Source organism: Heptranchias perlo, chromosome 7 (assembly GCF_035084215.1).
Source record: "Heptranchias perlo isolate sHepPer1 chromosome 7, sHepPer1.hap1, whole genome shotgun sequence".
NCBI lineage: Eukaryota > Metazoa > Chordata > Chondrichthyes > Hexanchiformes > Hexanchidae > Heptranchias > Heptranchias perlo.
The window spans coordinates 91,912,399-91,936,958 of record NC_090331.1 but is presented as its reverse complement, the minus strand read 5'-3'; the positions used below and the strand labels follow the sequence as shown (position 1 = coordinate 91,936,958).

The 24,560-nt window shown below is 44.3% G+C and overlaps 2 protein-coding genes across 3 annotated transcripts in view; both read left to right on the top strand.

The window, feature by feature from the left end:
- Positions 1-1,070, top strand: part of LOC137323411 (sperm-associated antigen 16 protein) — a 982,420-nt gene extending 981,350 nt beyond the window's left edge. The window contains exon 16 of the mRNA XM_067986887.1: positions 694-1,070. Within this exon, the coding sequence (XP_067842988.1) occupies positions 694-869 (176 nt within the window). The 3' untranslated portion in view covers positions 870-1,070. The remainder of the gene's footprint in view (positions 1-693) is intronic.
- A 2,993-nt stretch (positions 1,071-4,063) lies between these two features.
- Positions 4,064-22,738, top strand: vwc2l (von Willebrand factor C domain containing 2 like). Of its 2 annotated transcripts, none has more exons than XM_067986886.1 (3): positions 4,064-4,524; positions 5,200-5,329; positions 22,063-22,738. In XM_067986886.1, exons 1-3 carry the CDS (start codon positions 4,108-4,110, stop codon positions 22,212-22,214), a joined length of 699 nt encoding a protein of 232 aa, XP_067842987.1. In that variant the 5' UTR covers positions 4,064-4,107; the 3' UTR covers positions 22,215-22,738. The 2 variants fall into 2 exon arrangements, with proteins under 2 accessions (XP_067842987.1, XP_067842986.1); XM_067986885.1 differs by having other exon boundaries at positions 4,064-4,662.
- Positions 22,739-24,560: the final 1,822 nt, after the last annotated feature.

The following is a 24,560-nucleotide window of genomic DNA, read 5'->3' as shown; positions in this document are numbered from 1 at the left end:
TTGCGCTAACAGTCTGAACCTTCATGTACTAGACGGTGGTATTTCAATCCACGCGGCTGCACCAATACAAATAAAGGTCCGCTTGCAGGCCCATGCACCTCTGGCCTACTCACTGCAACAGTGACTATACTTCAAAAGTACTTCATTGGCTGTAAAACTCTTTGAGGAGTCCTGAGGTTGTGAAAAGTGCTATATAAATGCAAGTTCATTCTTCTTTCAGACAGAACTATAGTTCTTTTCTCACTGCATATCATTCCTATGCACTCGACAATAAAACAATAGTTTCCACCTTATGATATAGTTTGCTGCCCGTACACAGCAGGTTCATTAATTCAGGCCCCTGTTGATTTTGATCATATTAGCAATAAGAAATTAAAACAAAAACATTTGGGCTGCTAATGTGATTTCCACAGCACGACACTCTTGACACCGTGTGACCTTTTAATGGGTGCACATTATTACAAATGATTTGATGAGCTGTTTTGCGAAAAACTGCACATTACTGAGTGGGAGCAGGGGGGTGTCTGCAGTGTTTCAAAAGCCACGGGTGTTAAACTGCTGGTCCCTAGGTAGAGATGGAATACATCAATAATAGCACCGATCTACTGCCTGATATCCACTAAAAGTGATGGCACTTTTATTTAGCTAATGGTTCGACATTTTTATTTTTATTTTTTTGTTGTTCCTTCCCAGGTCAACTGGTGATTATGGCCAGCAATGATGGAACTCTGAAGATACTGGATCTGCCTACGGGCCAGTTACATAGTCTAGCGGGACACGAAGATGCCATGCAGTGTGTGCTGTTTGAGCACAAGGGTGAATGTGTGGTGTCAGGAGGTTCTGACGGCACTGTCCGCCTCTGGACATAAAGCAAAATGCCCACAGCAACCTAGGATAGATTTTACATTTCTCTCAGAGTTCAAGAAGTGCCTTCAAATCTTACTGTAATGAATCGGATTTATTTCTGTAGAAAAAGTAGATAATATAGTGGTGGGTTCTTCTAAATTCTGTATCTGCAGAAAACATCATCTTGTTCACCTTTTGTTACTTAATAAAATATCTCGTTAAAATTGGCTAGATGTTTATTTATGGAGGGGGTGCAACGCAGATTCACCAGAATGATACAGGGGTTCAAATGGTTAAATGATGAGGACAGGTTGCATAGACTAGGCTTGTATTCCCTTGAGTATAGAAGATTAAGGGGTGATCTAATTGAGATGTTTAAGATGATTAAAGGATTGGATAGGGTAGAGAGAGAGAAACTATTTCTCCTGGTGGGGGAGTCCAGAACAAGGGAGCATAACCTTAAATTTAGAGTTAGGCCGTTCAGGGTTGATGTCAGGAAGCACTTCTTCACACAAAGGGGAGTGGAAATCTGGAACTCTCTCCCCCAAAAAACTGTTGAGGCTGGGGGTCAATTGAAAATTTCAGAACTGAGATTGATAGATATTTGTTAGGTAAGGGTATTAAGGGATATGGAACCAAGGAGGGTAAATGGAGTTAAGATACAGAACAGTCATGATCTAATTGAATGAGGAAACAGGCTTGAGGGGCTGAATGGCCTCCTCCTGTTCCTATGTTCCTATTTCAAGAGAATAATAACGTTTGTATTTAATATAATGTTCAAGTTGCACTCCCTGAAAGGGCGGTGGAAGCAGATTCAACAGTAACTTTCAAAAGGGAATTGGATAAATATTTGATGGGTAGAAATTTTGCAGGGCTATGGAGAAAGAGCAAGGGGAATGGGACTAATTGGATAGCTCTTTCAAAGAGCCAGCACGGGCGCGACGGGCCGAATGGCCACCTTCTGTGCTGTAAGATTCTATGATAAATTCACGGAATGGGATTGATTCGGTTTACAACTGATCAGTGGATAGTCCGCATTGCAATGAAGTTCATATTCTGTGTGTGTGTGTGTGTGTTACATTTCTGCATTTGAAATGTCCCTGACCTGTATGCATTTCGCTCGAGGCGGGGTGGGGGGTTGAAATTTCCAGTCGGCCCCTTTTCTGATGGAGATATGCAGTGGCTTGCTTGACAATGACGCCTAATGACAGCGCAGACGTACTGCAGGATTTGAAACTTCCTGGCCAATGCACCTTTAAAGGATTCTTAGCCAAGCGAGCAACATGACCGCAAGTCGACTGGATAAATCAAAGCTACCGCCAGCAAAGCAAGTGCAGCCGGAGCCAAACGAGAGAGATCGACGTAGAGAGCAGGAATACCAGAGCGGGGGGAGAGAGGGAGAATGAGACTAATGGAGGTGTGCTGCAGTGAGGGAAGCCGAGCAATTTCAACCCCATTTGCTTTCTGAGACCCGAGGACCGAGCTTCAATTGTTGGACATTAAAGATTGGCATCGCCTCGCTGAGCGACCAGTTTTGGGAGCAATCCCGCGGTATATTTGACAGAGCATCCTTTTGATCATTCGCCTGTTTCCACCGTGCTCTTTGCACCAGAGCGAGTACTAAGGAGCAATACACACACACACACACACAGCTGAGGAAACGCATCGGGCTTTGAGCACTCTCCGCGGTGCTGAAAGTCTTATTTCCCCCCCGCCCACCTTCTTTTGTTTTTAAAAGGTGATGGTCACCAGGCCTGAACAGTTCGAGCTGTTCCAACCAGAAGGAACCGGGAGCGTGGTGAGAACATGCAGGTGCTGTTAACGTCTCAGGTGGGATCTCGCTCTGTCTTCCACACACTTAGAGCAGCCAGTCTCCACAAGGCGTCTTGTTCGGGCTGGCCGGCCACCGAGCGGCGCCTCGTCCCGAATCTTTAAAACGGGAAACTTATTATTACCGGCGCTGCTCTCCTCGCTGGGAAGAACGAAGACGGGGGATGTTTAGGTGATTTAAAGAGCATGTATGTGCTCGGGAGGTACCGTTTAGCGACCCCTTTGCCTTCGTTGAAGGTGCGCTCTGCGTAAACAAGTGTGAATTGACCACAACGCATCTACAAGAGACCGTCGCGTTTGTAATTGCTTGGGACGTGGGCGAACGAGGTACCTTTGATTTATTTTTCTGCATGTTGTCATTATAATGCACCGCGAGGTCTAATTCCGCCGTGATTTCATTAACTGGTCAACCCCGGTTCCATTAATCCGCACAAAGTTGCAGGAAGAAAATGCGGCATGCTCGCAACTGGTGTCAAATTTGCTCACACTTTCTACCTTACTCATCCCCCCGCCAACCCCACCGCCCTTTCCAGTCCTGAGGAATGCGGCGTTTGAATATAGAGGGTTAGTTTCCCTGAGGAGATCACAAACACTATATATAACCATCTCCCACACTCGCTCGGTGACCTTGGTCTTTATTCAATTGATAGCCCCCGCTACGAGGGACAGTAGGGAAATGCTATAAATCAGGCGGTGGGTCTGACTGTACAGCTAACACCTGTATGTTCAACACCACTTTGATGTAACCACCGAATCCCAAAGATTAAAGGTAATTTCCCTTTCCCAGGAGAGTCAGACTTGGCGTCAGCACAAGAGGCGATTTCTGTCCCTCTTTAGTACTCCGCACTTTTAAAGAAAGTTTTATCTTTTTGTCACATTGCATGGTGAAATTTGCAGATCGAGTTTGTCCTTCACCGATCCCCATTTAAAGTTTGTGCAATTTCCCTGCGTTTCACAGTATTGTGTGTTAGAGAGAAAGATTCTCTGACTCTGTGGTGTCAGCCGTGGCTCAGTGGGCAGCAGTTTGTGGGTTTGAGACCCCACTCCAGGTACTTTAAGTACAACGTCTAGGCTGACACTCCAGTCTGGGGTGGTTGTAAAAGATCCCATGGCACTATTTGAAGGGGGGGCGGGGGGTTCTCCCAATGTCCTGGCCAATATTTATCCCTCAAACCAACATCACTAAAAACAGATTATCTGGGCATTGCTGTTTGTGGGATCTTGCTGTGCGCAAATTATCTGCCCCCTTTCCCACATTACAACAGTGACTACACTTCAAAACGACTTCATTGGCTGTAAAGCACTTTGGGACGTCCCGATGTCCTGAAAGGCGCAAGTCTTAAAGTGTAACTGGAAGTTATCATTTTACCATGTGTTTTCCAGTCTGCCGGCGTCTATGGGAAGCCGGAGCCCAATTCAGAGCAGGAGCTGATGGCCAAGCACTTGTGGAGTATGGCTTCTCGGGTTCATGCAACGTGTGTCCTCCTCCTCCTGATGGCCCCGGTCCTGGTTACCCCGGCTGCCGTCAATCAGGACGGTGACCCGGACGATGACAACAGCCTGGCGACAACCGGCAACGACAACGTGGACTTCGACGACTACAGGGGCAAAGGCTGCGTGGATGACAGTGGCTTTGTGTACAAACTGGGCGAGCGCTTTTTCCCGGGCCACTCGAACTGCCCGTGTGTGTGCACCGAGGACGGCCCGGTGTGTGACCAGCCAGAATGTCCCAAAATCCACCCCAAGTGCAGCAAGGTCGAGCACAACGGCTGCTGCCCAGAATGCAAAGAAGTGAGAAACTTTTGTGAATATCGTGCAAAAACCTACAAAGTGCTGGAAGAATTTAAGGTAGGAACATTGCACGCACAGCTGTGCACATCACTGAACATCTGGCTCGACCAAAACTTGGCCTCGCTTCATCCTTGCGAGTTTAAAGGCAGAACTGACTCTGCAAACACATCGGTTTCAAAATTAAGAGGGTATATTGTGAGACACTGACAATTAATCACACATCAGATATGCTTTAACACTGTTGCAAAGTATTTAAATACATGTTGTGTATGTTAATAACGAGAGATACCTAAAATCTGCCTATTTTAATGGCAACGAATCTGCGGGACTGTCATTATTTTTAATTTCATAAATTGTAATGCTCCCTATGTGGGGACATTTACAATATTTATCGCTATCAGCGGTGTTGTAACTGTGCTCTCGTGTTTCTGAACCTCGGTTTATCACAAAGAGGGAACGTGGAAGATTTATCGATTCTCTTAAAACTCCACAGTGACATTACACAAATGTCGCGCTGAATCAGCTCCATTGGGCAGAACAGTAAGGAGCTAAATTAATTTGTGTTAAGATGCGTCCCAGTCACTAACTGTGAACTGCAGTGATATCAGCTGCACTGTCTTAGAGTGTAACTGTGGTGATGTTAATTGTCTTTCTGAGTAATGCTTGAAGTTAGTTCTATCGAGAAGAGCTTGCTGGCCGCGCTATTGAGTAAATCCTGTGTGGTTGTTTCAGCCGTCTCCTTGTGAGTGGTGTCGGTGTGAAGCCAGCAGTGAGGTCCATTGTGTGGTAGCCGATTGCGCCGTCCCCGAGTGCGTCAACCCGGTCTATGAGCCCGAGCAATGCTGTCCGGTGTGCAAAAACGGTAAGGAGCTGCTAACGACACCAGATTGTTTTGTATTCCCCACCCCACCAACACTACCACCGGTTGCATAGCCGTACCGCAGTCAGCAGGAGAGAAATGTAAACAAAACACAAGGACCAGATACTTAAGGACCAAATATCCCATGTTTCCTTGGCATCGTAAATTGATTTTTGCATTTGTGAGATTGATTGGCGTTGGAAGTCCGAACTATTACAATGAAAATTCATCCGAACCTCAAAGTAATACTAATAAGGTCTCTTTCACCGTTTAGTTTTGGTTTAAAGAAAACTTCAACCCACTAGAGGATTCTGGATCAACTATGTCTTTGTAAAGGACTAAACACCCAATATAATTTAGGAAGGAACATAGAAAGGAACAAAAGAACATAAGAAATAGGAGCAGGAGTAGGCCATAAGGCCCCTCGAGCCTGCTCCACAATTCAGTAAGATCATGGCTGATCTTTGACCTCAACTCCACTTTCCCGCCTGATCCCCATATCCCTTGATTTCCTTTGAGTCCAAAAATCTATCGATCTCAGCCTTGAATATATTCAACGACTCAGCATCCTCTGGGGTAAAGAATTCCAAAGATTCACAACCCTCTGAGTGAAGAAATTTCTCCTCATCTCAGTCTTAAATGTCCGACCCCTTATCCTGAGACTATGACCTCTAGTTCTAGACTCTCCAGCCAGGGGAAACAATCTCTCAGCATCTACCCTGTCAAGCCCTCTCAGAATCTTATATGTTTCAATGAGATCACCTCTCATTCTTCTAAACTCCAGAGAGTATAGGCCCAATTCTGCTCAATTTCTCCTCAGAGGACAACCCTGTCATTCCAGGAATCAAGTTAGTGAACCTTCGTTGCACTGCCTCTAAGGCAAGTATATCCTTCCATAGGTAAGGTGTCCAAAACTGTACACAGTACTCCAGGTGTGGTCTCACCAAAGCCCTGTACAATTGCAGCAAGACTTCCTTACTCTTGTACTCCAACCCCCTTGCAATAAAGGCCAACATACCATTTGCCTTCCTAATTGCTTGCTGTACCTGCATGTTAACTTTTTGTGTTTCATGTACAAGGGCACCCAAATCTCTCTGAACACCAACATTTAATAGTTTCTCACCATTTAAAAAATATTCTATTTTTCTATTCTTTCTACCAAAGTGAATAAGCTCACATTTCCCCACATTATACTCCATCTGCCACCTTCTAAACCACCCACTTAACCTGTCTATATACATTTGCAGACTCTTTGTGTCCTCCTCACAGCTTACTTTCCCACCTAGCTTTGTATCATCAGCAAACTTAGATACATTACATTCAGTCCCTTCATCTAAGTCATTAATATAGATTGTAAATAGCTGAGGCCCAAACACTGATTCTTGCAGTACCTCACTAGTTACAGCCTGTCAACCTGAGAATGACCTGTTTATTTCTGCTCTCTGTTTTCTGTCCATTAACCAATCCTCTATCCATGCTAATAGGTTACCCCCAACCCCATGAGCCCTAATCTTGTGTAACAATCTTTTATGTGGCACCTTATCAAATGCCTTTTGAAAATCCAAATATACTACATCCATTGGTTCCCTCTTACCTACCCTGCTGGTTACATCCTCAAAAATCTCTAATAGATTTGTCAAATTTCCCTTTCATAAAACCATGTTGACTCTGCCTAATCATATTATGATTTTCTAAGTGCCCCATTACCACGTCCTTAATAATAGATTCCAGGAAGGAACATAGGAATTAGAAAGGAACATAAGGACATTGGATGGAACATAGGGATATAGGAAGGAACATAGGAACACTGATTGGCCATTAAGCCATTTAGGTACAAGCATCCCGAAGATAAGAGTTCAGGTCTTTTGGTTGCTTAATTGGGCCACTAGAGAGCAGTACCCCGTCTATGCACAGAAGCTGCTGTTTTAAACCACCGCAACACTGATGTAAACAATCCCAGACCCAATCTACTTGAGTGTTTTGCACTGTCAATCAAAGCTCGCCCACTGCTTACAATCTCAGCGGGGGAAAAAATCAACCTCAAGATTTCTTCCATAATGTTCATAATCACATTTAACAGAACAGAAACTGTGCAAGTGGGTATTGAATAAAACATGTATTGAAATTGGCTAACCTGGCACAGTATGTGTTTTGCTGACCCATTGTTAAATAAAACTATTCAGGGGCGATGTCAGGAAGCACTTCTTCACACAAAGGGTAGTGGAAATCTGGAACTCTCTCCCTCCAAAAAGCTGTTGAGGCTGGAGGTCAATTGAAAATTTCAAATCTGAGATTGATAGATTTTTGTTAGGTAAGGGTATTAAGGGATATGGAACCAAGGCGGGTAAATGGAGTTAAGATACAGATCAGACATGATCTGATTGAATGTTGGAACAGACTCGAGGGGCTGAATGGCCTCCTCCTGTTCCTAAGACGTGCCCAACCTTGCCCATTGATGTACCCAGGGCCTTTGAAACAAAAGCACTTCGGAAGTCCTGGAGTCGTATATGTTTCAATAAGATCTCCTCTCATTCTTCTAAACTCCAAATAGTAAAGACCCAACCTGTTCAATCTTTCCTCACAAGACAACCCTTCCATACCCAGAATCAATCTAGTGAACCTTCTCTGAACTGCCTCTAATGCAAGTATATCCTTCCTTAAATAAGGGCACCAGAACTGTACGCAGTAGTTCAGGTGTGGTCTCACCAGCACCCTGTACAGTTGTAGCATGACTTCCCTGCTTTTATACTCCATCCCCCTGGAAATAAAGGCCAACATTCCATTTGCCTTCCGGATTACCTGCTGCACCTGTATGTTGACTTCTTGTGTATCATGTATGAGGACACCCAGATCCCTCTGTACCGCAGCATTTTGTAGTATTTCTCCATTCAAATAATATTTTGCTTTTTTATTTTTCCTCCCAAACTGGATGACTTCACATTTTCCCACATTACATTCCATCTGCCAAACTTTTGCCCATTCGCTTAACCTGTCAATGTCCCTTTGCAGACACTTTGTGTCCTCATTGCAACTTGCTTTTCCACCTATCTTTGTATCATCAGCAAATTTGGCCACAATTCCTTCATCCAAGTCATTGATATATATTGTAAATAGTTGAGACCCCAGCACTGATCCCTGCGGCATCCCACTAGTTACAGATTGCCATTTTGAAAATGACCCTTTTATCCCGACTCTTTGTTTTCTGTTAGTTAGCCAATCCTTTATCCATGCCAGTATATTACCCCCAACAACTCCAAATAGCATCAGATCCGATCTACGGTCCGCGAAAGCAAACCTTCCCATTCACAGTAAAGGATTGCAGTTAACACTCCCATATCTCCCCTCTCAAAGATTATACATAATTTTAATCCTGTTAATCCAAAAATGGGGTTTGCTGCTCCTTCTCTTCTAATATTAACTTGTAAATACAGTCGCTACTTGAATACATAAGTAAAACGTCTCAACTTCTGACAGGCTGAGACTTGTAAAAGAGGCAGATGTCACTGGCAATGTTATGCTAGCAATGTCTAGTAATGGGTACTCTGTTCAGAAGAATGAGTTCGCAAAAGTAAATGATGCAGTGACCCGTATCTTCCACCAGATGTCTTTAGCACGTTTTGAAAATGACACAGTGTAGTATTTGCTAATTGAACATCTAGTTCCACACCAACTGTTTCTGGACTTGCATCATTTTTGAGAGAAAGAAAATGCACATGGTCATCTGTTAAGATTAGCCCTCTGGAAGACGAGAGTCACAAGACTGAGCCCCATTTATCTTGTTTAAGCATTGCCACAGCCCAAGTAATAGTCTTTCACTTGTGGCTAACGCTTATCTTTCATGATCCACTTATTTCACATATTCTCAGTAACACATTGGGTGACACTTCAGCACAGAGAAAATACGCAGTACTCCAGGTGTGGTCTCACCAGCACCCTGTACAGTCATGGGGCTCTCCACAATACTTTTGTTTGCCTATTATGGGAGCCTCTTATGGATATAGAGGGCGGTTAGAAAAATAAGGTGAATTGTTGTAGGATTGGCAAAATGATTTTCTTTTTCCAGTTCAAAATAACCTTAATATTAATTGTCTTGTGCTTTGCTCAAAAACTTCCAGTCTTATTGGTGATCATTTGGATATCTGCTTTCGTTTGAAGTAACATTACTGTTAATCCAGTGATTTATCTTAACTGCTAAACTTAGCTTCTGAAACAAGTGGAGGTTATTAATGAAATGTGTTTACGAATATAATTACATGCCTCCCCCCCCCGGACACACACACACACACACACACACACACACACACACATGGACTTGCATGGTATTAAAATTAGCACACCTTATGAGACCCACTAATGCAAAGCGCTGGGTCAGTGCAGAGAATATAAATCTCCGGGTTTGATCAAATCAAAGCGTATGCTTTTAAATGTTATTGGTAGCGGGTCGATCTAAGGGCACTTTCCATTTTAAACCTCAATCGTTATGGGCACAATATGTCAGTAAGACGTAATAATCCTGATTTCTGCGGACAGCAGAACGTCACCAAAGGGCAGTGCAAGTCACTGCTTGAATTTCGGCTGTATTAGACTGTACCTGCTAAGTGCATCGTGATCTGCTCAATCTTTGCAAAACGCAAAGAACATTTCAGTGTCAAAACACACAGCGCCCCTTCATTCCATGCATCGGTGACTTCCGGTTATTAACATCCCAGCTTTAGCGTTTAGAACCCTGTGCTAACGGTGTTGCCAATCCACTTACCTCCACTGGCAGGAGGGTCAGAAACCAGAGGACACAAATTTAAAATAATTGGCAAAAAAACCAGGGGGGAGGTGAGGAGAATTTTTTTTTACTCAGCAAATTGTTATGATCTGGAATGCACTTGTTGAAAGGATGGTGGAAGCAGATTCAATGGTAACTTTCAAAAGGGAATTGGATAAATACTTGAAAAGGAAAAAATTGCAGAGCTATGGGGAAAGAGCAGGGGAGTGGGACTAATTTGATAGCTCTTTCAATGAGCTGGCACGGGCATGATGGGCCAAATGGCCGTCTTCTGTGCTGCATGAGTCTATGATTCTATAATTCTATGATTAAGGCATGTCATGAGCTCGATTGTTGTCCTGAACTCAGCCACATTTATTTAACGCACTCTCACCTTATCTCATCAAACATTTCCATCACTTTGGTTTTGAGGGAACCACATTCTGTCGACATGTGATGTCACCTCTTGTGAACAGATCAATTAACTGGGACAGGGTGTTAAATACTGTACGGAGACAGGGTTAAGTGAGGTGAACGGACTTTTAAAATCCCATTACCTGGAATGCCGACAAGCTAGAAAATAACTCTGAGGGGATGTTGTAATCTTTTCCCTTTGTTTTAAAATAAATCTCTGTTCAGTATTAGTCCAGTGAGGATAGACCCCTTGTTAATACTTTAATATTTATTAAATAAAAATTGGAGTTCTCTCTGTGACCAGCTGGATATCGATGGGGAATGTGTGAGTGATCCTGAAATGTCCTAAAATCACAATGGCCCATTCCAAAAGTTGATGTATTCACCTGTGGATAGGATTCTGTCTGCTTCCCTTCATGCTAGGAGATGACAGGACTAATTGGACATGCACTTTGTGTTGGGGACATCCCATCACCTCCCAAAGTATCCCAGCCTTTGATCTGCTTGTTCTATGTATGCCTGCTGCACAATCACAAACAAGGGCCCTTTAAACCATTGCTTACAGTGTTCAGTTAGACCTGAGCCTTCTCCACCTGCTTTATCATTTGAACTTCATCTGTAATTTGTTTATAAAGCTTCACAGTTGGCTCCAAGATCCAACTGCCGTCAATTGCTGTGGATGTTGCATTGTCTCTAAGTGTGAATGGAGATAGAATTAAAGGGGACGATGACTAATTGTTACTGCCAAATGTTAATCTATTCCAAGTAACACTTGGCAGCTTAGCGACAACATCGTTTGTCTTGGAGACCGCTGACGTCACTGCTGCTTTACTGGGATGTGCGTAGAGGGGAAGAAAAGAGGGAGGAGTCTGAGGATTAATGTGCAACTAACCGCCAGCAGCTCGCTTGTGTCGGCAAAAAGACAGCTTCGATGCATTGTCCTTTAAGGAAACCCCCACTGTTCAACAACAAACAAAAGACAGATAGTGCATTGTTTGTACTCTGAGTTCTTTTGTGACACCCAGACTGCAGCAGCTTAAACAAACGCTGTACTGCAATCTAGGAACGGCGTAGATTGCGTTGATTCGTTGACAGCTAAAGTGATGAGGTGTGGAAAGAAATAAAGAAAGAAGACCTTGCATTTATATAGGGCCTTCCACGACCTCAGGATGTCCCAAAGCTCTTTACAACCAATGAAGTACTTTTGAAGTGTAGTCACTGTTGTAATGCAGGAAACGCAGCAGTCAATTTGCGCACAGCAAGCTCCCACAAACAGCAATAAATAAATTACCAGATAATCTGTTTTTTAGTGATGTTGGTTGAAGGATAAATATTGGCCAGGACACCGGGGAGAGCTCCCCTGCTCCTCTTCAAAATAGTGCCATGGGGCCTCGGTTTAACATCTCATCCGAAAGATGGCACCTCCGACAGTGCAGCACTCCTTCAGTACTGCACTGGAGTGTCAGCCTAGATTTTGTGCTCAAGTCTCTGGAGTGGGACTTAAACACTCGACCTTCTGACTCAGAGGCAAGAGTGCCACCAACTGAGCCACAGCTGACACCTTCACACATCCTTCCCACTCCGGAAATTGGTTATAATTAATCAAACAAGTCTTTTCCCTACATAAATAAGTTTATAAATTCTTCTAAAAGTCTCTTGCTATGAATTTACACTGTGCCTTGTAAGAAACCATGTATAAACAAGAGAGAAAAATTGTGGAAGCCATCGGATAGTTCTTTCAATTTAATTTGGTGGGAGGTATTTATGGCAGATTGCAGTACACACGAATATAAATTTCCGTGTCCAAACCTTAGGGTGGGTGCACTCTTGGTAGTCTCACCAGAAAAGTTACTTCCTCAGAGCTTTAGAAAGACTAAGCTGTGGATTGGCCCTTTTTTAATGAGAGACCCCAAAGAGTCAAGACCCATAAAATAAAGAAAGAACTCGCATTTATATAGCACCTTTCACAACCTCGGGACGTCCCAAAGCGCTTTACACCCAATGGAATACTTTTTAAAGTCCAGTCACTGTTGTAGTGTAGGAAAGTGCAGAGCACCACAAAGTTGGAAAGGGTAAAAGAGAAGATAAAAAAAAGGCCTGGCAGTCCTGATTAGCGGACACCAAGCTCGAGTATTTTTTAAAGCCTCTATATTGTAGGAAGGCAGAACTGAGGGAGGTAAGGGGTTGCCCAGTACTGAGATTCTGGAAGAGAATGAGTCCACTGTTTTCAGCAAAACGCACTGTAACAAATTATCCCAATCATTATCCATAACATAATTATCTTTTTATTGATATTCTTTGGTTCTAATTAGTAATTTTATGGTCTGCACAATCTATATCACTGGATTGAAACTCCAAGCGAATAATTCAGATATTTGCAATGACACATTGCTGGGAAAGAGATAGCAGCAGGGTGAATTGCTGCAGAATTCATTTAATGATCTACCAGGAGCTATGTAGCTAAAGAATAAACATAATATCTCACCAGAGATAGCAGGTTTCAAGCTGCCTTGGGAAAGATGTCAGCACTTGTTTTGGTGTTTGAGTTATCAGTCTTTCATAGCTGTGAAAGAACGACTGTAACTCCCCCATCACTGGTGAGACTATTTAATAATACTTACAACAGTGATATATTTACAGTGTGTAAGTGATAGTGTTAAAAACAGAGTATGTGGCACATTTGAACAGAAAGTAATGGATATATGGGAGTAATTACAAGACACTAATCTAATCAACAGGTTCAGATGAAATCGTAAACCAAGAGAGCAGTTTAGAAGTACCATCTGAACCCCAAGATTAGATTACTGCCTTGTAATCACTTTCTGGTAACCGTTATTGTTTGTAATATGTACTGATTGAATTTGGTGTGGGTGTTTCTTTCTATCATGTGTTGCTGGCAATGAGTATGCTCCATTTACGACTGTGGTGATAACAACCGTGATGTTATTCTAGGTTGATTGTAAAGAATTACATTGAATTTAATAGTCTAATAGTAAGGGAACATTTATCTAACAGTGATCATAATTTGATCAAATTCAATGTTAGGTTTGAAAAGGAGAAACGTAGCAGTTACTAAGATTTTAGATTTTGGTAAGACTATCTTTAACAGGATGAGACAAAGACTGACGACAGCAAACTGGTCAAAACTGTTATCGGGTAAAACTACAGATGAACAGTGGGAGTTGTTCAAAAAATAATTTAGTTTAATACAGGACCAGTATATACCCCTCAGGGGCAAGAGCTCTACTGATCAAATAAAACAGCCATGGTTGACAAAAGAGGTGAGAGATAACATAAAATTAAAGGAAAGAGCATATAAAAGTACAAAGAATAGTGTAGATCCAGGGGACTGGGAGAGATATAAAGAACAGCAGAGGAAGACAAAAAAGATAGTGAGAGGTGCAAAAAGGGAATATGAAAAGAAACTTGCGAGAGATATCAAAATTAACACAAAAAGTTTTTACAATTATATTAGAAGAAAAAGGGTCATCAAGGGTAATGTGGGCCCTTTAAAAACAATGCAGGTAATATTGTGAATGAAAATAAGGAAATGGCAGACTTGCTGAATAATTACTTTGTGTCAGTCTGCACAGTAGAGAAAGAGGATAATATACCTGACATTCCAGGGAAACTAATACTGAATCAAGGACTGGATCTCACTTAAGTCAACGTAAGCAAGAAGACAGTATTAGAAAAATAATGGCACTAAAGACTGACAAATCCCCAGGACCTGATGTTATCACCCCAGGGTTTTAAAGGAAATGGGTGAGGAAATTGCAGATGCTTTAGCCATAATCTTCCAAAGTTCTCTTGATTCAGGAATTGCCCCTTTAGATTGGAAAATTGCAAATGTAACTCCATTATTTAAAAAAGGCGAGAGAGTGAAACCGGGAAACTATAGACCTGTTAGTCCAACATCTGTTGTGGGGAAGTTATTGGAATCTATAATTAAGGACAGTGTGACTGAGCACTTAGAGAAATTTGAGCTGATTAGAGAGAGCCAACATGGATTTGCAAAGGGTAGGTCATGTCTAACGAACCTAATTGAATTTTTTGAGGAAGTAACTAAAGTAGTAGACAGGGGAATGTTTATGGATGTAGTTTATATGGATTTCCAGAAGGCATTTGATAAGGTTCCACATAAGAGACTGTTAGTTAAAATTAAAGCTCATGGAATTGAAGGCAAATTATTGATCTGGTTAGGAGATTGGTTAGGCGGTAAAAGACAGAGGGTGGGGATAATGGGTATGTACTTAAATTGGAAGGAAGTGACTAGTGATGTCACACCAGGATCTGTGCTGGGGCCACAACTATTCATATTATTTATTAATGACTTAGATAACACAATAGAGAGCCATATATCCAAGTTTGCCATTGACACAAAGGTTGGTGGCATGGTAAGTAGTGCAGTCGGGAGTATAAAATTACAAAGAGATATTAATAGATTAAGTGAGTGGGAAAAACTGTGGCAGATGGATTTCAACACAGATAAGTGTGAGGTCACCCATTTTGGACCAAAAAAAGGATTGATTTGAGCATTTTTTAAATGGTGAAAAGCTAGGAACAGTGGAGGTCCAAAGAGATTTAGGGGTCCATATACACAGATCACTAAAATGTAATGGTCGGGTACAAAAATAATCAAAAAGTCTAATGGAATGTTAGTCTTTATATCTAGAAGGCTGGAATATAAAGAGGAGGTAGTTTTGCTACAGCTATACAAAGCCCTGGTCAGACCACATCTGGAGTACTGTGAACAGTTCTGGGCACCGCACCTTAGAAAGGATACATTGGCCTAGGATGGAGTACAGCGCAGATTCACCAGAATGTTACCAGGGCTCCAAGGGTTAGATTATGAGGAGAGCTTACATAAACTAGGCTTGTATTCCCTGGAATGTAGGAGGCTAAGGGGTGATTTGATTGAGGATAGGATTTTGAAAGGAATTGGTAAGGTAGATAGAGAGAAACCTTTTCCACTGGTGAGGGAGTCTAAGACAAGGGGACGTAACCTTAAAATCAGAGCTAGGCCATGCAGGAGAGAAATTAGGAAACACTTCTTCACGCAAAGGATAGTGGAATGTGGAACTCTCTCCCACAAAAAGCAGTAGATGCTAGCTCAATTAATAATTTTAAATCTGAGAGCAATAGATTTTTGCTAGCCCAGAGTTTAAGGGATATGGAGCCAAGGTGGGTAAATTGAATTAGGTACAGATCAGCCATGATCGAATTGAATAGAGGAACAGGCTCGAGCGGCTGGATGACCGACTCTTGTTCCTATGTTCCTCTGTTCCTAATTTACAGCACAGAAACAGGCCATTTGGCCCAACAGATCTATGCTGGTGTTTATGCTCCACACGAGCCTCCTCCCCCCCTACTTCATCTAACTCTATCAGCAGATCCTTCTATTCCTTTCTCCCTCATGTACTTATCTAGCTTCCCCTTAAATGGCTCTACACTATTCGCCTCAACTACTCCTTGTAGTAGCAAGTTCCACATTCTCACCACTCTCTGTGTAAAGAAGTTTCTCCTGAATTCCCTATTGGATTTATTAGTGACTATCTTATATTTACGACCCCTAGTTTTGGACTCCCCCACAAATGGAAACATCTTCTCCCCATCTCCCCTATCGAACCCTTTCATAATTTTAAAGACCTTTGTTAGATCACCCCTAATAAACCAGGAAATCATAGAAAAAGAGGCCTTAATCCCATTAGTCTGGGTTAGATGTGAAGCCAGGTGTCAGAAGTGAAAAGGCAGTATGCTAACCCACTGCACCAGCCAATCTCCTTGTATTTAGAAACTCTTAGTGGCATAGAGCTTTGCTGCAGAATAACTCCACTTGGAAATGGTTCTGGGTTTTTTTTGAGGTAGTTGTCTGCAGAAAACATGTTTCAATATGTCTAAGTCACTCATAATTTGCATGTAGGTCAAACTGTCAATTCTGAATTCTGACGATAACTGTCCAACACAAGGCACAAAATACAATGGGAAAGATTTTCAGGTTGTCCCATTTTTGTTATAAAAAGTGCAAAAATGGCATAATGGCTTTCCCAAAAGCCAGGAGTTATTAAAAGTTAGGAAGACTATTAGGTTTTTTTAGACTTTACTGAGACATTGGTCCCGATATTTACTCAGGGCTGTGAAGAGAGTGGGGGGGAGGATTTCCGAACGGGAATCATAGAGTTTTAGAAAATCTACGTCACAGAAGGAGGCCATTCGGCCCTTCATGTCCACACTGGCCAAAAATGAGCCACCAAGCCTAATCCCACTTTCCAGCATTTGGTCTGTAGCTAGTAGGTTATGCCACTTCAAGTGCATATCCAAGTACTTTTTAAATGAGTTGAGGGTTTCTGCCTCTACCACCCTTTCAGGCAGTGAGTTCCAGACCCCCACCACCCTGGATGAAAATTTTTTTCCTCAGCTCCCCTCTAATCCTTCTACCAATCACTTTAAATCTATGCTCCCTGGTTATTGACTTCTCTGCTAAGGGAAATAGGTCCTTCCTATCCACTCTATCTAGGCCCCTCATAATTTAGTACACCTCAATTAAATCACCCCTCAGCCTCCTCTGTTCCAAAGAAAACAACCCCAGCCAATCCAATCTTTCCTCATGGCTAAAACTCTCCAGTCCTGGCAACATCCTCGTAAATCTCCTCTGTACCCTCTCTAGTGCAATTACATCCTTCCAGTAAAGTGGTGAACAGAACTGTATGCAGTACTCAAGCTGTGGCCTAACTTTTATACAGTTCTAGCATAACCTCCCTGCTCTTATATTCTATGCCTCGGCTAATAAAGGAAAGTATTTCATATACTATCTTAACCAGCTTATCTACCTGTCCTGCTACCTTCAGGGATCTGTAGACATGCACTCCAAGGTCCCTCTCTTCCTCTACACCTCTCAGTATCCTCCCATTTATTGTGTACTCCCTTGCCTAGTTTGCCGTCCCCAAATGCATTACCTCACACTTCTCCGCATTGGATTCCATTTGCCGCTTTTCTGCCCACCTGACCAGTCCATTGATATCTTCTTGCAGTCTACAGCTTTCCTCCTCACTATCAACCACACGGCCAATTTTTGCATCATCTGCAAACTTCTTATTCATGCCCATTTAAGTCCAAATCATTGAGATATACTACAAAAAGCAAGGGACCTAGTACTGAGCCCTGCAGAACCCCATTGGAAACAGCCTTCCAGTCACAAAAACACCCGTCAACCATTACCCTTTGCTTCCTGCCACTGAGCCTATTTTGGATCCAACTTGCTACTTTGGATCCCATGGGTTTGTACTTTTTTGACCAGTCTGCATATGGGACCTTGTCAAAAGCCTTGCTAAAATCCATGTAGACTACATCAAACGCACCACCCTCATCGACCCTCCTTGTTACCTCCTCAAAAAATTCAATCACGTTAGTCAGACACGACCTTCCCTTAACAAATCCATGCTGACTGTCCTTGATTAGTCCGTACCTTTCTAAATGACGGTTTATCCTGTCTCTCAGAGTTGATTCCAATAATTTGCCCACCACTCAGGTTAGACTGACTGGCCTATAATTACCTGATCTATCCCTCACTCCCTTTTTAAACAACAGTACAATGTGAGCAGTCCTCCAATCCTCCGGCAGCATGCCTGTATCCAGGGAGGATTGGAAAATGATGGTCCAGGAAACCCTGAAGTATGGGTTTCGCAGACATCCTGACAGTTTTGACGCCAGGAGGCCTTTTAAATTTTTTCAGCAGGTTTCCCGCCCGACAGGCAGCATGATGGACAGGCTGGCTGCCTGTTGCGCAGGAAAGCAGCCACGGAGCAGATACCAGGTAAGTGGGACTTCAGGGGTGGGTGTTGGGGCTGGACATCGGTGGGGGGGGGGGGTCAGACAGCGGGTCGGGGGGGGATTTGGGGATCGTTGGTGCGGGTTGGGCATTGGGAGGTGGTCGGCGATCGTGGGGAGGGTCGGAGATCGTGGGGGGTGTCGGACATTGGGGGGTAGTGCCGCCAATCGTGTATGTCGGATCGCAGCATGTAGGCTTTTTTGGCCTGACCCATAAACAGTGCAGTAAAGGCACTTACCAAGCCTTCTCGCCTCCTCTAACGTGGCAAAAAGCAGAAGGCCCAGGAATCCTGACCCCCAGGAGTTAAAAATAAAAAAACTGTCAAAATGGAGGCCCGCAGCCTCTTTAAAAGACTTTACTGTCCAACCCGCCTCCTGAGAGCGGATTGGTTGCCCGCCCCTCAACCCACCTCCATTAAAACCGGAAGTAGGCGGGTTGGGTCGGGTTTTACATTTTTTTCGGGCAACAAGTAACTCTCCCCTTGTTTCTGTAATGAGCTCACTGAACTGACACGAGCCTCCTCTGTTTTAATCGTCAGATAGTGGAAAAATAAACGCTATCACACCATATAACCTAGGGTATGATCTATGAATCATATTTGTTAACAGTGAAGGTTAAACAGTCGCATAAAGTCACTACAACAGATTTGACCTGATCACAGAATGTCTGAGCTACCTCTTCCTCAGGTATACACAATAATAAAATAGGTGACCGTTCACCTTTTAATTTTTTTAAAAAATTGAAGCCCATGGGATTAACGGCAGCATGGATACGAAACTGGCTGAGAGACAGAAAGCAGAGAGTAGTAGTGAACGGTTGTTTTTCAGAATGGAAACGTATACAGTGGGAATTATACAGTGGTGTTCCTCAGGGGTCAGTATTAGGACCACTGCTCTTTTTAATACTTAAGATAATTGGCAAAAAAGCCAGGGGGGTGATGTGGAGAATTCTTTTTACGCAGTGAGCTGTTATGATCTGGAATGCGCTGCCTGAAAGGGTGGTGGAAGCAGATTCAGTAGTAACTTTCACAAGGGATTTAGATAAATACTTAAAAAGGAAAAACTTGCAGGGCTGTGGGGAAAGAGCAGGGGAGTCGGGAGCTGCCACAGAAACAATGGGCCTAATGGCCTCGTTCTGTGCTGTATGATTCTATGGGCTTGATTTTCCTTGGAAACTGCGGGTGCGATGGGGGCTGGAGGGGGGGCTCCGACAATCGGGGAAATCCCGTTCGGGAAGCCGGCTCCAACCCGCCGGCTGCCGAGTTCCCCACGGACACACCTGTGTGCAATTAAAGCCGGCGGGATGATAGTTAAAGAGCCAAATGTACCTCATTGAGGTCCTTAAGGCACTTTACCTGTGACATATCAGGTAGTTGGGACGATTTTTAACTTACCTGGGCGGCTTGCCCACTGCTTCTGATTCATGCCTGGTGAAACCAGGTGAAGGGCCGGATCAGGGAGAAAGAAACAAAATAAATTAAATAAAAAACCATTGCACAAAGTTAAAACACAAAATCAACCTACCTTTCCACCCTGCTCCGATGTTCGATCTCTCCTCTGATCTCCTCCTCTTTACCACCCCAATATCCCCCCCCGATATCCCGCCCGATCTCCCCTTCTTCATCCCCCCTCGATGTCCCCCCAGATCGTATCCCGCTTCATCCCCCTGATCGCCCCCTCTCCACCCCCCCCGATGTCCCCTTGATCTCCCCCCTCTTCACCCCCACCGATGTCCCCCCGATCTCCCTCTCTTCACCCCCCAATGTCCCCCCAATCGTCCCCCTCTTCATCCCCTGATCGCCCCCTCTCCACCCCCCTGATGTCCCCTTAATCTCCCCCCTCTTCACCCCCACCGATATCCCCCTGATCTCCCCCTCTTCACCCCTGATCTTCCTCTCTCCACCCTGATCTTCCCCTTCCCCCGATCTTCCCCTCTCCCCCATTCTTCCCCTCTCCCCCCATTCTTCCCCTCTCACCCCCGATCTCCCCGTCTTCACCCCAATCTTCCCCCTCCCCCCCGATCTTCCCCTCTCACCCCCGATCTTCCCCCTCCCCCCGATCTTCCCCTCCCCCCCGATCTTCCCCTCTCACCCCCGATCTTCCCCTCTCCCCCCCCGATCTTCCCCTCTCTCCTGATCTTCCCCCCTCCCCCCGATCTTCCCCTCTCCCCCCCCCGATCTTCCCCTCTCCGCCCCCGATCTTCCCCTCTCCCCCGATCTTCCCCTCTCCCCCCCTCTTCCCCTCTCCCCCCCTGATCTTCCCCTCTCCCCCCCTGATCTTCCCCTCTCCCCCCCGATCTTCCCCTCTCCCCCCCATCCCCCCGATCTTCCCCTCTCCCCCCCGATCTTCCCCTCTCCCCCCGATCTTCCCCTCTCCCCCCAGATCTTCCCCTCTCCCCCCCTCTCCCCCCGATCTTCCCCTCTCCCCCGATCTTCCCCTCTCCCCCCCCCCAATCTTCCCCTCTCACCCCCGATCTTCCCCTCTCTCCTGATCTTCCCCCCTCCTCCGATCTTCCCCTCTCCCCCCCCGATCTTCCCCTCTCCCCCCCCCCCCGATCTTCCCCTCTCCGCCCCCGATCTTCCCCTCTCCCCCGATCTTCCCCTCTCCCCCCGATCTTCCCCTCTCCCCCCCGATCTTCCCCTCTCCCCCCGATCTTCCCCTCCCCCCCGATCTTCCCCTCTCCCCCCCGATCTTCCCCTCTCCCCCCGATCTTCCCCTCCCCCCCGATCTTCCCCTCTCCCCCCCGATCTTCCCCTCTCCCCCCGATCTTCCCGTCTCCCCCCCCCGATCTTCCCGTCTCCCCCCCCCGATCTTCCCCTCTCCCCCCCGATCTTCCCCTCTCCCCCCGATCTTTCCCTCTCCTCCCCCTGATCTTGCACTCTCCCCCCCCCCGATCTTCCCCTCCCCTCCCCGATCTTTCCCCCCCCCCCCCAATCTTCTATTCCGGCGTCGGATGTTGTCTCGTTCTCTCTGCCCCCCCCCCCGCCGTGTTGCAGCTCCTGACGGTAGCCAGTCTGTCAGTCAGGCTGGCCGCTGGGTACGAAACCCGGAGAGCACGTTAATCACCATCAATTACAATGCGATCGTGTTTGAGACGGTAAGGTTTGTTTATTCGGGTTTTCCACCTGCACCTTCACCCCCCCCTCCCACCACCCCACCACCCTATGATTCAATAACTCTAGTAGTACAAACCTTGATCAGTGTCTGTAACATAAAACTTGTATGTGAAGTTTCCACCAAACCACAGAGCGTTTAGACATCTGTCGATATCTCAGTGAACTCAGAAGAATTAATAAACTGGTGCAGGAAAAAAGCTCTCTTTCCATTTAATAGGCCATCAAATTACCGTTTAATTAAATATGCAAATATAAAGTTCCGCTCAGAAGACCATTGTAAGATTAAATTGTTCGAGGGTAAAGACCAGTTTATTAAGATAAATGATGTCTATATTTTAATAATCTTATCCATATTAAAGTACTTAGTACCTTTCTGAAGCATTCTTAATGTTAAAGGGATTTCAGCAGGAAGATACCCAAATTGTTGAAACCTATGATAAGCTCTGTGAACATCTGGAAAGAGAAATGGTAAGCTGTGACATTTCGGGTACCCAAAACATCAGCCTGGCGTTTTCCAGATGTTGACTGACCTGCTGTGTATCTCCAGCCATTTCAGATTTGGGTTTTTTTAATTTTGAGTTACTAATACCTGTGCCCGGTACATCTTTTTTGTTTCGCTTTAGGTCCCAACTGTTTTGCAGGTTCGACAATCATCCCAGCAGGGAGGGAAGTGAAAGTGGACGACTGCACCATATGCTACTGCTCTCAGAATGGGGACTGGTGGAAGACAGAACGACAAGCCACGTGTGTCAAACGCGAATGTGAACGACTGTGAACTGGGCGATGCAGCAACTGTTACACTTATAACTAACTGTCAGCAAAGCAGCAGCATAGAGTGCTGTATAGCCAAAAAAATATTGCCTAGCTCTACACATTGCAATAGTCACTGGAAGATCTAGATTCCCGGTGCAAACACTGTTTGGTGAAACAATATTTTTTTACATTGTCGATCGTCTCATTCTACCTGTGGGTGCCATTTTGGTTGAAAATTAAATTAGGGTTTTGACTGCTGATTACTGATATTTTTTGGTTTCGCAGTTTTTACATTAGTTGCAACTGCTTCTTGTGTCACCTAAGGATTTTTCCTAGTCCTCGATTGCACTGCCTGTTTACATTTAACGTTAGAGGCTGTTTGCAGGCAAACCGTGATACTTTTAAAAATTCTGAATTTTAGTTCAGCTGTGACTTTTTCTGCACTTTGCTATCTGCTTCATATTCACTCGACGACTAATGGAGGGAAGCTGTCATATGAAAAGACTGTTCATTTTATAGTCTGATACACTAATGTTGTGCCTGAAACTGTAAATGAGAATATTCTAATGTAAAAAATTTACAATGTGGAATAACAGCGCAACTGTATTTAGTGTGGCAAATAAGCATATATTATAAAATATATTATTTTGTTAAATATAAATTGTGACATTCCTCAGAATCCATTTCAATTGTCTTTTTTTCTTCAAATGAGATATTGAGGTTGCTCACTGCTACAACCGTTAAGGTTCTAGTACTGGGTAATTGGTGGAGGGAGAATCATTCAGAAATAATTTTAATCTAAAACACATGATCAGTAACAATGTGAATATTTTTCATGATAATGAGTAATGTCTGCTTGACTCAGTGGGCAACACTCTCACCCCTGAGTCAGAAGATTGTGGGTTCAAGTCCCCACTCCAGAGACTTGAGCACATGATCCAGGCTGACAATCCCAGTGCAGGACTGAGGGAGTGCTGCACTGCCGGAGGTGCCGTCTTTCGGATGAAACAATGGGGGTGCCCGGCAGCTGACTTCCATTGAAGTCAATGGGAAAAAAAATCGGACGGAATGTAAACGGGACTGCCGATTTGCCATCGCCTAAGACCAGTTTCACCCCCATTAAATTAAGGCTATGTTCTGTTGGTTCAGGTGGATGTTAAAGGTCTCCTGACACTGTTGGACAAGCAGGGCGTTCTCCTAGTTTCCTGGCCGACATTCCTCCCTTAGCCAACACTATCGAAAACATATTGGCGATAACTGGTCATTTATCTCTTTGCGTGTGGGGTCTTACTGTGTTTTCCTACATAACGAATGATTGCACTTCAAAGTAATTAATTTTATGAGAAGTGTGAGGTGTTTCTAAGAGATTTGTTAAGGTGTTCATTAAATGTAAGTCTTTTTTATTTGTTGACAACCTTATTGCAATGGAATGTTCCAAATTCAGGCTTAAGCGTATGCAAGTACTTATTTTATTGAGTGCAGTCTCTCTTACAGTTTTCCTAATAGAATATGTCACAGAACAAGCAGGTTTGTGCGAGAAAATCCAAGTTTAGTTGTTTTAATCTACTTTGGTACTTAAATTTTTTTTCCTCTTTTTGGCTTTCCTCCCAAACTAAACAACTTGGCTCAGCTGAGAGTCTGTTTTCCCACTGGCCTGGAATAATTCCCCCTCCTCAGAGGGAGGCACTGATTCTCCACTCTCTGTACCCTTATGCTGGATTAACTGGTTACCCTGGCTTTATGTGAGATCTTGGGGGACAATTTTAACCTAACCCGTCTGTCGGGAAACAGATGGGATTGGGTGCAACACTGGTTTAACACCCCGCCTGATTTTACTCTCCATTAAAGTTAGTGGAGCGTAGTATTGGGTGGGGTGTGAAACCGTAGTTCCCCCTGATCCCATGGGATCCCCATCCAGCGAGTTAGGTTAAAATGGCCCCCTCCTGTGTACAAAATTGCTGCCATGTTTGAGTATCTGACAACAGACACTGCACTTAAAGTGATTCACCCTACCTGAAGCCCCTTTGAAACATTTCTGAGAGAGACAGGATAAGTACAAGTGCAAGTCTTTCTTTTCATTGCAACTTTGGATGATAAAAGCATATTGCAGGCTGAGGTGTAGGAATGGGCTCCTATCAGTAAATGTAGCATGATGTACTTGGGTAGGGGCAACTCCAAACATATGTATACCATGCTGGGGGGGATATACTCAAGGGGGCTGAGCAGGAGGCGGGCCTGGGCGTTAGAGGGCACGAGTCATTTATGGTCCATGACAGAATTGAGAGGCTATTGGAAAATCAAATAGGGTGTTGGGATAGGAACATTGGAACAGGAGTAGGCCATTCAGCCCCTCAAGCCTGTATTCAAT

What these genes read in the sequence shown, in the direction of transcription:
- vwc2l (XM_067986885.1), top strand. Translation starts at nt 4,108, where the DNA reads ATGGCCAAGCACTTGTGGAGTATGGCTTCTCGGGTTCATGCAACGTGT. An exon ending in CAAAATTAAGAGGGTATATT is followed by an intron (nt 4,663 to 5,199) that starts GTGAGACACTGA and finishes TGGTTGTTTCAG; the next exon opens with CCGTCTCCTTGTGAGTGGTG. An exon ending in CTGTCCGGTGTGCAAAAACG is followed by an intron (nt 5,330 to 22,062) that starts GTAAGGAGCTGC and finishes GTTTCGCTTTAG; the next exon opens with GTCCCAACTGTTTTGCAGGT.